At 40.2% G+C, this 14753-nt stretch overlaps 1 protein-coding gene across 1 annotated transcript in view; it reads right to left on the reverse strand.

Moving 5' to 3' along the window:
- Positions 1 to 14753, reverse strand: part of PTPN18 (protein tyrosine phosphatase non-receptor type 18) — a 53160-nt gene that overhangs the window by 4855 nt on the left and 33552 nt on the right. Inside the window, exons 11-15 of the mRNA XM_032211046.1 lie at positions 13331 to 13420; positions 4075 to 4154; positions 3136 to 3476; positions 1292 to 1374; positions 486 to 513 (exon numbers count right to left, since the gene is read on the reverse strand). Of these exons, the coding sequence (XP_032066937.1) occupies positions 486 to 513; positions 1292 to 1374; positions 3136 to 3476; positions 4075 to 4154; positions 13331 to 13420 (622 nt within the window). The remainder of the gene's footprint in view (positions 1 to 485; positions 514 to 1291; positions 1375 to 3135; positions 3477 to 4074; positions 4155 to 13330; positions 13421 to 14753) is intronic.

Here is a 14753-nt window from a genome sequence, read left to right on the forward strand (position 1 = left end):
AGTGAGTTAGTTGGAAAAGATATATACTATAGAGAGCCTGTTTGGTGTGGTGGTTAAGGAATCAGGAGAGAAACTAGAAGAGTGTGAGTTCTAGTCCCACCTTAGACAAAAAGCCAGCTAGGTAACTGGGCTAGTCCCTCCCTCTCAGACCATCCCACCTCTCAGAGTTATTGTAAGGAAAAGAGGAGGAGGAATGAGTATTAGATACGTCCACAGCTTTGAGTTATTTATCAAGCAATAAAGGGCAGCATAACATTCTAATAAATAGAAGGCAATTATCTTCTAACGTAAAGTTAGGCAAAATGAAGCTTTATATTCAATAGACTCTGCGCTTCTCTTATATAAATTTGATAAATGAATATACTTTTTTGAGCTTGACTCTATGGTTCTCTCTTTGTGGTTTCCTTGGCAACAACCCTAAGATGGCCTGTTGTTGCTCACTTCCAGATAGAAGGTGAATCCTATATAAGCCCATTTGTTCTTACCTTTCTTTCCGGACGAGGAGATAAAAGCCTAAGAAGCAGAAGGTGAAAAAATAAAATTGAATAAAAAGAACTTTTCATTTTGTCCCAAGAAGAAGTGAGTCCTATAATATCTGTGAATTACAAAGCTGAAGCTCGTTCAGCTGGATGTTGCATCCAATATTCTGCATGTTCCTCAAACATCCCTGCTACCTACATAGCAGTTGTGTTTACACAGTCTGCTCACTAGCTTCACTCCCAAAACATGCTAAATCCTCATTAGGGGTTTGTACAAATGAAAACTCTTTTGTTGAGTTTATGGTTCAATGCATTGTGCAAACCTAGGAAGTGGATCAATTTACTAACCAAGTGACACATGATATATATGCCAACAACAGATAATACGATACTAAAGAGGAAAGAGAAATTTACTTTCATTTCTTTGGCTCAACGTGAATTGGGCCAAAGCTAAGCATGAATTTCCTTGGTCACTGCCCACATTTTTCAAAAGGTTGCTTAGGAGTCATACAACATGATCAACATCTTAGATTTCTGGTTTAGTTTTTAATGGAGCAATAATGATTACTTGCAAGAGGCTGATGAAAAAGTTCCCTTTTTCATAAAAAAAGAACTATTGTATCTTTTTCAGGCAATATATAAATAAATATTCACTGAAAAGCAGAAATAGGACATCCTTACAAAATAGGCAGAATAACGGTGAAAGGTGAAGGCTGAAGTGAAAAAGTTATTTAAAAAACTAATAAATGGGATGCATATATTATGGCATCTATGGGTACGGCTTGGGAAACAAAAAAGATCAGTCTACTTACTGGGGGCATCAGATTCCTGAGAAGAGTTTTTCCAAGTCCGTTTGTGTGAGATGGAGAGGAGGTGACTCCAGAACTGGACTCTCCTGAAGAAGAGATATTGGGGAAGGGGGGGTATTTTTCTTCAGATTATAAGAATAAAGAACCCAGGAAACCTCAATCCAACCATCCCAAAGTTTTCATCTATTTAATTCCAGTTTGTCAAAAAACTTTGCAGTTATACTGAGTTCTTAATAAACAATGAGATCTAGGTCATTTCATAATTTATTTTAATTGGCTAAAAGCAAAATTTATACCCAATAATACTAGACTCCCATTGGCATTTTCTGCTAAATGTTGTAAATGGACAGAAAAGCCAAAATCTGACATTTTATCCATTTTCAGAATAACAAAGATATTCTTTCCTTAAACTTGCATTTTGTAATTCTCAGTGGGTTTTGAAATTTGGCACAATCAAGTAAGAAAATGTAATATAGTTTGGGGCCTATTTCTGATAATGTTCACACATCCATTGTTGCTTGGTTAGTTGTAGAAGGCCTAACGGACTTGTTCAGACCTTGATATCCCATAATCCATATATTGCTACCTAATGGCTGGGTTTCCACATCAGATTAAGTCAAAAATTAAACACACCTCATTATGGCTTTGTACAAATGCAAACCCAGTTCAAAAACCTCTTCAGCTATTAACTGACAAACCGTTCACATATGCTTACACAAAGGTAAACATACAAAGAGTTCAAGGTAAGCATTTTCAGGATTCCATTTACAATGGCTTCAGATCAGATAGCAATCTTTTAGCACGCCTATATTTTGTATCTTCAGTAAAATATGATAGCTTTTACAACGTTGATATAAGGATAATGTTTATGATGAGTTTTGATTGCTACATAAATACTAAAGTTAATTTGACACAAAAAGTTAACATAGCCTGTTTAGCTGTGGTACATCGTGCAATCCATGATTTATTTGGGTTAAAATCATATGCCGACCCATAAAGAATAGTTTCCTTATCACAAGAGCTAGGTTCACATAACACAATAGCCCTAAATGACTGTATTCATTATTGGAACACTAACTCATGTCATTTGGGCTTGTTTCATTATTGCCACAACTGAGCCTTAGAGGTAAAAGGATTGTCAGTATGTCTTTAAGTTATTATTACTTGTCAAAATTACATGGTTTTTTGGGCTATATACACAGTAATTAAAATTGATCAAGCCATCAACAATTGTGGATTCTTCATTCAGGTGAGGGAGGATTATGTGGAACCAAAGTCATTAATGGATAATATTTGGAACACACCTGAATTACATCAATGGATGGAGGAGATGCAACATTTGTATTAATTGATTTAGGGCAAAGAGATAAAAGAGAATTTTGATTAATCAGATCAAATTTTCTGGAACTATTTTGTTAATCATATGGTTTCTAAGCATTTTTAATTCTTTTCTCTTTGCTTTGTACTTTTAAATTATGCCTATTATTACCAATATTACATGTATTTTGCTATTGCTTATGGCAATATGTGTATGGGCACGCAAGCAGACATGCATTGCACACAAAACCCTTAGCCAAAGTCACAGACTCTATATTGGCCAAGTTAAAATACTGCTGTAAGCCCAAATAATTTAGCTCCTATATGAACCCCAGCATCATGATTTATAAACAGTGGTTTACAGCTGAATTTGTAATATGGATTGTGCTTTAGTAAAAAAAAACATGCTTTAGTTAAACAATCTACACATAATCATATGTAAAAGTATGAATTCTTTAGCTTAGCTAATAAACCCAATCTAAAATTAACATTTCTGCATTTATGTTTCCACAGTTATTCTCACACATCACCTGTCAGAGATGAACTAAGACGGGGATTTTCACAAGCTGTATTCGGTGATGCCTTGTGTACAGGACTTCCAGGCAGAGAGTGACTGGCTTGTACTCCTGCAAAGGCACTGGGGTCTATTGATGGAAAGTCAGCCACGGTGCTGTTGTGTGGCTTCACAGCAGTATAATGCTGTGCCTCTCCGATGGACTTGTCCTCACTGGCAGGAGAAGCAGAAGAAGCTCCTGCTCCATTTCGCCGGAATTTGTTCACAACAGCATAAGTGTCACCCATGTTCTTGACGGGTTTTCTTGGCTGTTCGGGAAGGGGTGCTGGTGTTGGATCAGCAGGCACTGAGATGCTCCTAGATCAGGAAAAAAACCAGAGGCCCAAATGAAATACCACTTATCAGGATTTCAGCATAGTGAATTTTGTCTCAATTGAAGAATTAGAAAGAGATATGCTTTGTGATGTACAATGGTACATCCAATTCTTTTCCTGCCCAGCTGAACATTTCCCATATATGCCTTTCTGAGATGCCCAGACCTGATGCTGATAATTGGGAGATGAGGCCATAAAGACTTTCATTACTCTTCAATCATGTACAGTTTCTTTCCTGATTACAATGATTGTTGTTAGTTTTGTATTTATTTACTCTATTTACTCACACCAGTAAAAGGTACGATCATCCTCCATACTTCCAAGATGACTTAAAACTCAACACAAACATTTACAAGGCAAAACAACAATACAAGCACAATTATTAAATCAACCCATACAAAATATGACATACCCAAGTATGCATCAGTCTTATTAGAAGGACTTTCACTCCCTCCTTAACATTGGACCCAGTGTCCACACAACCCTGGCTTTTCCCACAAGGGGTCATTACAGAAAAGGCTCTGCTGTTCTAGGGCTAATCATATCCCACTGCCGAGGCGCTGACCCTCAGCCTTCCTTACCGGAGGATGGAGTTTCGCTTGAGCAAGGGAGCAGTTGGTTGCCGGAGGGAGAGGGCGTCGTCATAAAGGGGAAGACGATTCTGTGCAAAACCAAAGAGAAGGGAAGTGAAAAATGTTTTAGGTGAGGACAGCTGTTTAAACTTCCTGTAGCAGGAAATTTAACATAAAGCAGATTAACCCTGAAGTAGCCCTCTCCATGCCAAAGAGAGAAAAGAACAACTAGAATTGCTCCTTGAATTACTGTTCTTTATTAAAATCTATCCTGTGCTTCATTTCTTTTTGAAAAATTTCCTTTCCCTGAGTTTAGTATTTTGGATTTTGTCTGCTACATAATAGGTTGTGTTTAATTTTGCAATAAAAATTAAAATAATTAACATTAAAATAATAAATAATGAAAATTTGCAATAAAACAGTCAAAAGGAAAACTTTGAATAAAGAGCCAGTTTGGTCTAGCAGTTAAGGCACCAGACTAGAAAGGAGAAGACCTAGGGGTGAAATGCTACCAGATCGAACCGGTTCACCTGAACCAGTAGTAAAAATCCTACCCATTAATTCGAACCGGTAGCAAAAAAAATATTTTCCCGACGATCAGCTGTGACGCGTGATTTATATTAATCTAAATACAATACAATAGCAGAGTTGGAAGGGACCTTGGAGGTCTTCTAGTCCAACCCCCTGCCTAGGCAGGAAACCCTATACCGTTTCAGACAAATGGCTATCCAACATCTTCTTAAAGACTTCCAGTGTTGGGACATTCACAACTTCTGGAGACAAGCTGTTTCATTGATTAATTATTCTGTTAGGAAATTTCTCCTCAGTTCTAAGTTGCTTCTCTCCTTGATTAGTTTCCACCCATTGCTTCTTATTCTACCCTCAGGTGCCTTGGAGAACAGTTTGACTCCCTCTTCTTTGTGGCAACCCCTGAGATATTGGAACACTGCTATCATGTCTCCCCTAGTCCTTCTTTTCATTAAACTAGACATACCCAGTTCCTGCAACCATTCTTAGGTTTTAGTCTCCAGTCCGCTAATCCTCTTTGTTGCTCTTCTCTGCACTCTTTCTAGAGGCTCCACATCTTTTCTACATTGTGGCGACCAAAACTGAATGCAGTATTCCAAGTGTGGCCTTACCAAGGCATTATTAAGTGGTATTAACCCTTCACGTGATCTTGATTCTATCCCTCTGTTTACAGTATGTAGCCAAAACTGTGTTGGCTTTTTTGGCAGCTGCTGCACACTGCTGGCTCATATTTAAATGGTTGTCCACTAGGACTCCAAGATCCCTCTCATAGTTACTACTATTGAGCAAGGTACCACCTATACTGCACCTGTACATTTCATTTTTCTTGCCTAAATGTAGAACCTTACTCTTTTCACCATTGAATTTCATTTTATTAGATAGTGCCCAATGTTCAAGTTTGTCAAGATCCTTCTGGGTCTTAAGCCTGTCTTCTGGAGTGTTGGCTATTCCTGCCAGCTTGGTGTCATCTGCAAATTTGATGAGTTCCCCATTTGTTCCCTCCTCCAAATCATTGATGAAGATGTTGAAGAGTACTGGGCCTAAAACAGAGCCTTGGGGTACTCCACTGCATACTTCCCTCCATGTAGATGCAGTTTCATTGAGCTGCATCATTAAATCATGTGGCACAGCTGATTCCTCCCCCCTCATGGTTCGCTTACCTTTGCAGATGCACTCTGCGCATGCCTGGAAGGTCCTGCGCATGCATGGAGGTGGCGCGTGTGAGCGAAGGTAGCAAAGGTAAGTGGATTTCACCCCTAAGAAGACCCTGAGTTCATGTCTCGCCCTAGCCATGAAAGCCAGCTGGGTGGCCTTGGGGCACTTAGCCCTACTAACCACCCTGCAGGTGGTTATGTGAGCAATCGGAGAAAGGTGCGTTAGATATGTTAACCACCTTGAGCTATTATATATGAAAAAAATAATAAACAGTATTTTATTTAAAAAATAAAAAATGATAATAAAGGCAAGATAAAAATAAATAAATAATTGATCCTTAAAATATCTCTGAAACTCAGGATTCTATTCTGATAGGTACATGAATGAGAACATCAAAGCCAATACATATAGTTTTAGGAGACAGGTGTAGCTATATCCAGCTCCAAAGCGGATTTCCATGCAAGTGGATGCTTAAATTTGGGTTTCTGTGGAAGGCAGGGAATAGGATAGCATATGAGAAATGTGGAAGAAAGAAAATATTACCCCCCACCAAATTGCCACGATTCGTCTCAGAGACACACACATAGAAAAATAATTGGATTATTCCGAAACAGTCCAAGCTCCTGTAATAACAAACGAACTATTGCATTAAAGTGCAATATGGGATTTGCAATACTTCTTGGACAGAGGGAGTGAGTTGTGTCCTGTAAAAGGACCAACCATTGCGGAAATGTCTCCAGATTCCGAGCCAACAAGATAGAATGGTTGGAAGAAAGTTTTCTTTGGGTAGAGGTTTTCTCTGTGGTAGAAAAGTTTCGAAAAGCAGATCAGATACCTCTTTCCTTCCTGCCCAGCTGCAAGATACCATCCTAAGAAAGGAAACGCATGGTGGGTGTGGGTGGGTGTGTTGGGCTCTCAAACTACCACACCTGCACAAGCGTGTCCTCCCATCCCTTGCTGCACTCTTTCAGGGAGGAAATGTTCAGGGGCAGAGATACCAGCCTCGTGTGACATCTGGGCTACAGAGGGAATGCTGCTCACCAGGAAGCCATGTCAATGATAATAATGTAACCTTTCCTTGGCAAACCTCTGGAGAAAGGAGTCATCTCAAAATCCATAGTAGAAGGCATTTGTGGGTATGAAAGGGGAATTTATGATGAGAGTGAAATGAAAGCAAAAAATGAGGATCATAGATAGCCTGTCCAAGTTACTTCACATGCCAAGATGGACTGTGCTCAGAGAGGCCTATGTAAGTTCATCTCATTCTCAACCAGGGAAGCTACTAGGGCTATGACATGCCATGGTATTTTTGGTGGTATTTTTGGTGGTATGTCGGGCCTCCAGACCAGGGCTGGGTTGCTACCGGCATTATTACAGGTTCGGCGTGCCACTTCGCTTCACTTACGCACATTCCAAACACATACTCTGCGTGTGTGCGCCTTTACACACAAAAAGGTCTGTGCATGTGCAAAACACTAAAAAATGAAAAAGAAATACATTTCTGCAAAGAAAGTCGTTTTACGTATGCGCAGAGGCAAAAATCAAGATGGCGCCGCCGTAGGAGAACCGGTTCAGGGGAGTGGCAGGCCTGGGTTGCTGCTGGTTCCAGCGACCCAGGCCGCCAAGTTACTACCCGTTCGGCCGAACCAATCCAAACCGGTAGGAACCCACTCTTGTTGTAGGAGAGGGCAATAGATACTCTTGTGCGACCTCTGGAGCCTCCCTAAAGCACATAAGGCTGAAGTGTGCTTTCCTGCTGTGTTTTTTTTTTTTGGAGGTCGCAAGATCACGCAAAAGCATTTGCCAAAGTTTCCAGGCTTTGTGCGACCGGGAGCTGCCTTACATAGACATTTAGAAAAATCTATACTTTTTTTATCAAAGATTCTTTTATTACATTTTCATTTTCCTTTATACAATCACTTAAATACTGTGCAGTTAAAAAAAAGAAGAATAAACAACTCATAACACTTCTATCCTACATACACCCTTCCTTCTACCCCTCCAACTTTCATTTCTCCCTTCCAACAATCCCCTCTTCTACTTCCCCTCCCCCTCAGCCATTCCTTTCTCCCCTTCCCACCATCTCACCCTCCTTACATTCCCTTCTCACTCCCTCTTAATTCCCCCCTCTTCTTTCCCTCTACACCTCGCTTCGGTGTATTTCTAGTATTCATTGGTCTATTTGTTTTGTACTAAAACAAAAGAAAAAAAAAAAGGAAAAGAAAGAAGAAAAGAAAAAAAAAAAAGAAAAAGCAACAGTATCCAGGTGCATTCATTGTTACTTCGACCCTCCCCCCCCCCCCCTGAACCCCCCTCCCTGACCCCCTTCCGACTTCCCAGGTCCCATTCCCGGCATCGTTCTTTATCAAGCAAAGTCTGGAGTATATTGAAACCAAATAGATTAGAAGTTACAAAATAATAAAAAATAATAAAAAATAAAGAACAAAAAAGAAAAGAATAATAAAAAGAGAGAAAAAAAAGGAGGGGGGGTAACCCCCCCCAAGAAAGAGAAGTCAATATACTCTCTAACATTAAACTCAGCTTCTCATTATTTTTAAAATTTTAAACAATGTCTTTACCTGCTTCCGCATATAAATTCTATACCTCCCATCCTACCTTTACCCGTGTCCGCATATATATTTTATCCTCATCCATTGCTCCTCTCATATTTACTCCACCCTCGTGTAGACTCTCCAGATAATCTTTCTTAACCTTGTATTCAAATAACAATTTATACAAAAATCAGCATACATTCTGAATCAAGATAATCTAATTGAACTTTCACTACCCTTCCATCTACCCCACGCACCCGACTCCATTCATCCCAAACCACAATCCAAGAAAACTATGATCTTCGCTCTCCTCGCCCCAAAGAATAGATCATGCGCAGTTTAAATTAAGATTCAAACAAGTCTTATATAAGTCCCATATAATATATGTCCAAATTCAGCACCGCTTCTTTCAGTCTCAATATCTCTTCATCGATATACAGCTTTGTCATTTTATACCAGACAGGAGTCCTGAAATTTTATTCAAATTAAAAATTTAAGAAGTGTTTTAAAGGCATAGCTGGATCTTTATTCTTTACTCTTCTGCCCTTCCGGAAAGGGAAAGCAACACCCGCCGCCTTGTAGCCACGTGTCCCGCTGCTTATCTTCTCCTTCTCCTTGTCTTTCTCCAAGTCCGGATGAATCAGGAAGTCCCGCCTTCAGGGTTTTGTAGTAAAAGTCTCGGGCTTCGCAAACAGAATTGAGACGATATTTTTGGTTCTCAAATGTGACACTGATACCAGATGGCACTTCCCATTTATATTGTATCTGAGAATCTCTGAGTTTTTCAGTTAAGAAAGTGTAGTCTCTCCTTGCTCTTAATATTTGAGATGGTATTTCTTTAAAAACAATCAAGTCCTGTCCATCGATTCGCAGCCTGTTATTGTAAAACTTCTGTATTATCGCATTTCTGGATTCTCTTGTGGTGAAATATATAATTATGTCCCTCGGAAGCTGTCGTTGTTTTGCTACACACGAGTTCTGGCGATAAATTTTTTGAATCTGCCAATCAAAGTTAAATCCCGGACTTCCCACCGAACGTCTGAAAGCTTCAAAAAAGGTCTGTTTCAAATTCTCCTGTTCCTTTTCACGCAATCCTCTGACTCTTATTGCAAATGCAGTCTTATTGTAATTTATCATAACGAGTTGTTTTTGAGCATTTTCAACTTCCTGTTGTAACGTTTGAATTTTAGATGTCAAATTAGAATTAGTTTTTTCCAAAAGTTCCAATTTGTCCTCCATTTCAGAAACATAGCCTGTCATAACAGTCATAACTCTGATCGTATCTTCCCTTGTTTGAGCAATCTTGGCGTCCAGTTTATCATATAAGTCCGATAAAAGTTGTTTAATTTCCTGTCTGAACTCTTTAAGGGTTTCAAAAAGAAATTCTTGCGTTAAGAGATCTCCAGTGGAGGGCGTGGGAGGCAAGGGCAGCGATTTTGTAACAATTTCTTGAGATGTATTATTAAGGAAACGCTTAGACTGCTTCGATTTGGGAGCCATTATAAAAAAACGCACAAACAAACAAAGTCTCTGCTCCCCTCGGTTTTAAATGGGGTACTATTTATAGATTTTTAACAGTTAATAAGGAGAAGTCTTCAGGAGAATAGCTGATTGAGTGTGTCATATATCAAACGCAGAAGCTATAAAATCACCATCTTGTAACGCAGCTGGATAAGAAAGCCTTTTACAAAATTGAAGCTGGTATTTTGAATAGTAATAAGAAAAAAAAAATTACAACTTCAAGTTAATATTTGGTTTTGAAGCCATTTCAAAATTTATCTGCCTGCAGTTAATAAAACTCTATTGCCTGAATATGCAGCTTTAAGTGAAGAGGCTGAATTCCCCTTTTATTTTGAAGTTAAGCCTTGGCAAAACTTTCAGTGAGTAAACATTGTAACAAGACCGTTCAGCAGATTCATCACCATTTAACTTCCAGATAAGCAAAGTTAATGAAAGAATAACATTCTTGTAGAAATAAAGCTAATTAAAAAGCTTCTGCTGGCCTATTGTGAAACCAAAACATGTGATAAGCAATCTCTTTTGTTTTGGATTCTTGTGAATTCTTGTGAGGATTAACAAAAAGTGTTCATTATTACCGGAGAAACCAGCCTGCTCGGCGCCATTTTAAAAGCCTCTAAGTAAATAATTTTTCGGAGGAGAAAAAGAAAAGAAGCTAAAATGTTGATAAACAATTATTGTGCACGGAAATGGATTCAGCTCGTGATAAGATTAAATCAAACAAAACTTTGAGCAGAGTGGGGGAGTCTTACTTTGTCCTGCACAAGGCAGTTTGAAGTTCCCAGCACGGACAGCTGTTCTGCCTTGGGCTAGCCCCCCTTTCCCTGCAAGCACAAAAGCTGCAAAAATCGAAGAGCATTTGCCAGCAAAACAATATCTTCTTTCCTTCTTGCCTGAAGGATAAGAAAACCTGATAAGACGTCAGATGGAAGATCCTCTAAACAGGTACGTAGCCAGGAATTCGGAGGCAGCTGATTTTTTGCTGCCACCACCAGCAAGCTCCTCCCAGGAAGTCCTCCTAGAAAAATCTATACTTTTTTGTAATCATTTATTTATTTATTAAATAATAAATTTAAATATTTTAATTTAGTGCATTATTCTGTTATGAATTATTTCTTTTTTCTCCTGGGTGTATGTGAGAGATGTGTGAGAGAGATTGGGGGTATGTGGTGTGTGTGTGTGTGTGTGTGTGTGTGTGTGTGTGTGTGTATGAGAGAGAGAGAGAGAGAGAGAGGAGAGAGAGAGAGAGAGAGAGAGAGAGAGAGAGGGGGAGAGAGAGAGAGAGAGCAGCAGCAGAGTAAAGAGGTATTTTCTGAATTATTGACATGCCAAACCCAAAAGGTTTGCCATCATTGCACTAAAGGAAGGACAGGATATAAATCTAACAAATAAAGAATAACAAACACAGAAGTCTACTTTGGCTGGAGTTAGACCATAGTCCCCCCAAAGGACTGTAGCAACTGCCAGGCCATCTTTTTCTTTTCTTTTCTTTTTAAACATTTCACAGCAGAACCCACAGCAAAGGTGGGTTCCTACCAGTTCGCACACCAGTTCGGTAGCACCGGTTAGTCAAATCTACCGAACCAGTTAGAAGAGGTTTCCCCAGAAAGCAGGCCACACCTACAGAAGAGGTTCCAAAATTTTTTGAAACCCACCACACTCTCTCTCTCTCCCTCTCTCTCTCTCTCTCTCTCTCTCTCACACACACACACACACACACCCACACCCACACACACACAGACTCACACAGAGAGAGAAAGAGAAAGAAAGGAAGAAAGAAATAAAGAAAAAAAAATAAAAAAGAAAGAAAATGTGAGAGAGAGATGAAAGAAAAAAAAAAGGAAAAAGGACAGAGAAACAAAAGGAAGGAGAGAGAGAGAGAGAAAACACATGGCCGGCAAGCCACTCCCACCAGGTCACATGGCTGGTAAGCCACTCCCACAAAGGAGGCCACACCCACAGAGTAGGTTCGAAAAAATTTTGAAACCCACCACTGACCCACAGGCTCCCTGATGAGCATTGCTTCAGCCAACTGTGCCCACCATTTTCATGATGCTTCACTTTCTATGAAGTTAAAATGGAAGCAACTCTTTTTCTGTTGGTGATGAATATTTTTATTTCTTTTGAGGGGGAAAAAGAACCAATTGGGGCAGGGCAGCAGAGGTAGTACTCAGCAGGTTCTGACTAGTTCTGGAGAACCGGTAGAGAAAATTTTGAGTAGTTCGGAGAACTGGGAAATACCACCTCTGACTGGCCCCACCCCCATCTATTCTCTGCCTCCCGAGTCCCAGCTGATTGGGAGGGAATGGAGATTTTGCAGTATCCTTCTCCTGCCATGTCCACCAAGCCACGCCCACATAATTGGTAGTAAAAGATTTTGAATCACCACTGCAGGGCAGGGAGAGGCAATGATGGGTTAGAGTCTCCAATAGGCTTTTTCCATCCTGCGAGGGCAGGGGTGGGTTCCTGACAGTTCTAACCTCTTCTACAGAAGAGGTTCCACAAATCTACAGTGCCGTTTAGAACCAATTCCAGTTCCCTCCCCCTGTCCATCTGCCCATCATCAAATGAAGAGAGAGAGGAGGAATTCTGGGAGTTGAAGTCCACAAGTCTTAAAGCTGCAACATTTGAACACCCCTGGGGTTTTTTTCTAAAGGGTTAGGGGTGCAAGGGTCTTGTAACTTGACAGCTTTAAGACTTGCGTGCTTCAAATGCCAAGTTTCTGAGCCAACATTTTGGTTTCTAAGCAAGAGCGTTGTTAAGTAAGTTTCACCACATTTTACAAGTTGGCCACGCCCACCCAGTCACGACTGCCAAGCCACTCCCACTTGGTCACATGGTTGGCAAGCAACTCCCACCCGGTCACCTGGTTGGCAAACCACTCTCACTCAGTCACATGGCCAGCAAGCCACTCCCACAAAGCAGGCCACACCTACAGAAGAGGTTGTAAAAAATTTTGAAACCCAGGGTGAATATTTATATAGTGACATTTTCCCCCTATTTGCAGAAATAATAGTACCATTGGGTAGAGAAAATGCAATAAGAAAGATTAAATCTTCCTTTCTCAGCAACACTGAACCGATGAAATGGGAGCTCCTGCCTTGAACCACAAGATAGGAGGACTTTTTTCATCTTTGTATGCTGATCTCAGAATTAACTTCACTAATACAAAGGACTTTAGAAACCAGAGTAAATCTTTGGGAAATGAAAAACAATTATGGGGATTAAAACGATCATATGAATAAGAGGGAAATCAAAATCAAAATCCTGAGTCTCACGGAGATAAGTTGTCGTATCTTATACAAAACACATAAAATACAATGAATAATACAGTACTGGATTTAATTTTTGCCTGCATTAAACCAAGTATTTCAAAGTAGTTCTTGTAAGGTTGCTTCAAGAAAGCGCAATTGCCTCATGACTGTCTGGCCTAAGGGGAAACTCCATTTTGCATAAAACAGGGAAGCCATTACGCCCTCTGTGGAAAAAGCTTGTTTGGTCCCATCTCTTACCTCTTTGAGATTTTCATAATTTGGACAGGAAATGCCCAGGGCATCCCGGAACATTTCAGTGACTGCACGATACACAAACTCATACTGCTCCTGGCAAGAAAATATGTGACACAGATGAGTGGGAAACTTATCGTTTTTAAACTATAAGCTTGTAGTTTGCTCATGCAGATAGGGCTATTGTATGCTTGTGCTGCAAACTGTAAGCAACTATTAAACTACAGCAAGGAGATGCAAAAAAAAGTCTAGCTCTTTGCTGCCATATAGAAGGAGGTGGATTTGTGTACAGATAGACCTCGACTTACAACCACAATGGAGTCCAGCATTTCTATTGCAAATCAAGACAGTTGTTAAGTGATTTTTGCCCCATGTTACAATCCTTTTTGTCGCAGTTGTAAAAAGAATCATGAAGTTGTTGAGTGAATCTGGCTTCCTCCATTGACTTTGCTTGTCAGAAGCCAGCTGGGAAGGATGCAAAATGTGACCACATGACCCCAGTACAGCTATCACGAGTTATGAATACATGCCGGTTGTCAAGCACCTGAATTTTGATCATGTGACCATTGGGATGCTGCAACGGTTATACTTTTTCAGTGCCATTGTTACATCGAACAGTCATTAAATAAATGGTTGTTAGTCAAGGACTACATGTAGTTGTGGAGCTACATGCAAACAAGTATTTGGTAGCAATTCTCAGTGGCTCCCATTAAGTTTTGCCAGGTTTAGTAAAACAGGCTGTCGGGATTCCAGGTAACACCCTCAACCAAGGAAGACTCCGAGGCCAGCAGTTCCTCAAAGTTCCATTTTATTAGAGACGTCACATTGGCACATCTGGGAAAACCCGAATCTGAAAGGCCCTGGGTTTTCCCCACCTATAGGAAAGTCAAATTCCCTTCCCCTGCACCCACATGCCCATCACATGGTCCAATCACTCCACCGTTCCAACTAGAGATGTTCCCCAGTCGTGCCTCTCCTGGTGCAGACTGAACGTCCTTGACTTCCAGAGAAAAGAATGTTGTTATGGCTATAAATCTCCACCAACTCCATGCATCCCTCCTCATGTTTCCCCACAGCACTAAGTGTGTCAGCCCTGAAGATCCAATGAAAAAGATGGCATCCAGGGCTCACACAGGTATAGGTTGACAGCAGGAAAAAACTGACCCTGAAGGCAATATTAGCTTCCATCTACTGGTGTTTCTAAGAATACCCTTGTAATTTCTCTTATTATTTTAATAAATATATATGTTGCCATACAATTCCCCTTAGCAGGGACATTCTTCAAGGTTCTCACGGCATAAACTACAGTTTCCTATTGAGAAGTTTGGCTATCTATACTATCTATACCTTCAGGCTTATCACTAGGCATTTATTTTCGTGGCACGACAAAACCGCGGTCCACTAAAGCGCGCCCGATTAAAGCGCGTAC

Source organism: Thamnophis elegans, chromosome 2 (genome assembly GCF_009769535.1).
Source record: "Thamnophis elegans isolate rThaEle1 chromosome 2, rThaEle1.pri, whole genome shotgun sequence".
Lineage (NCBI taxonomy): Eukaryota > Metazoa > Chordata > Lepidosauria > Squamata > Colubridae > Thamnophis > Thamnophis elegans.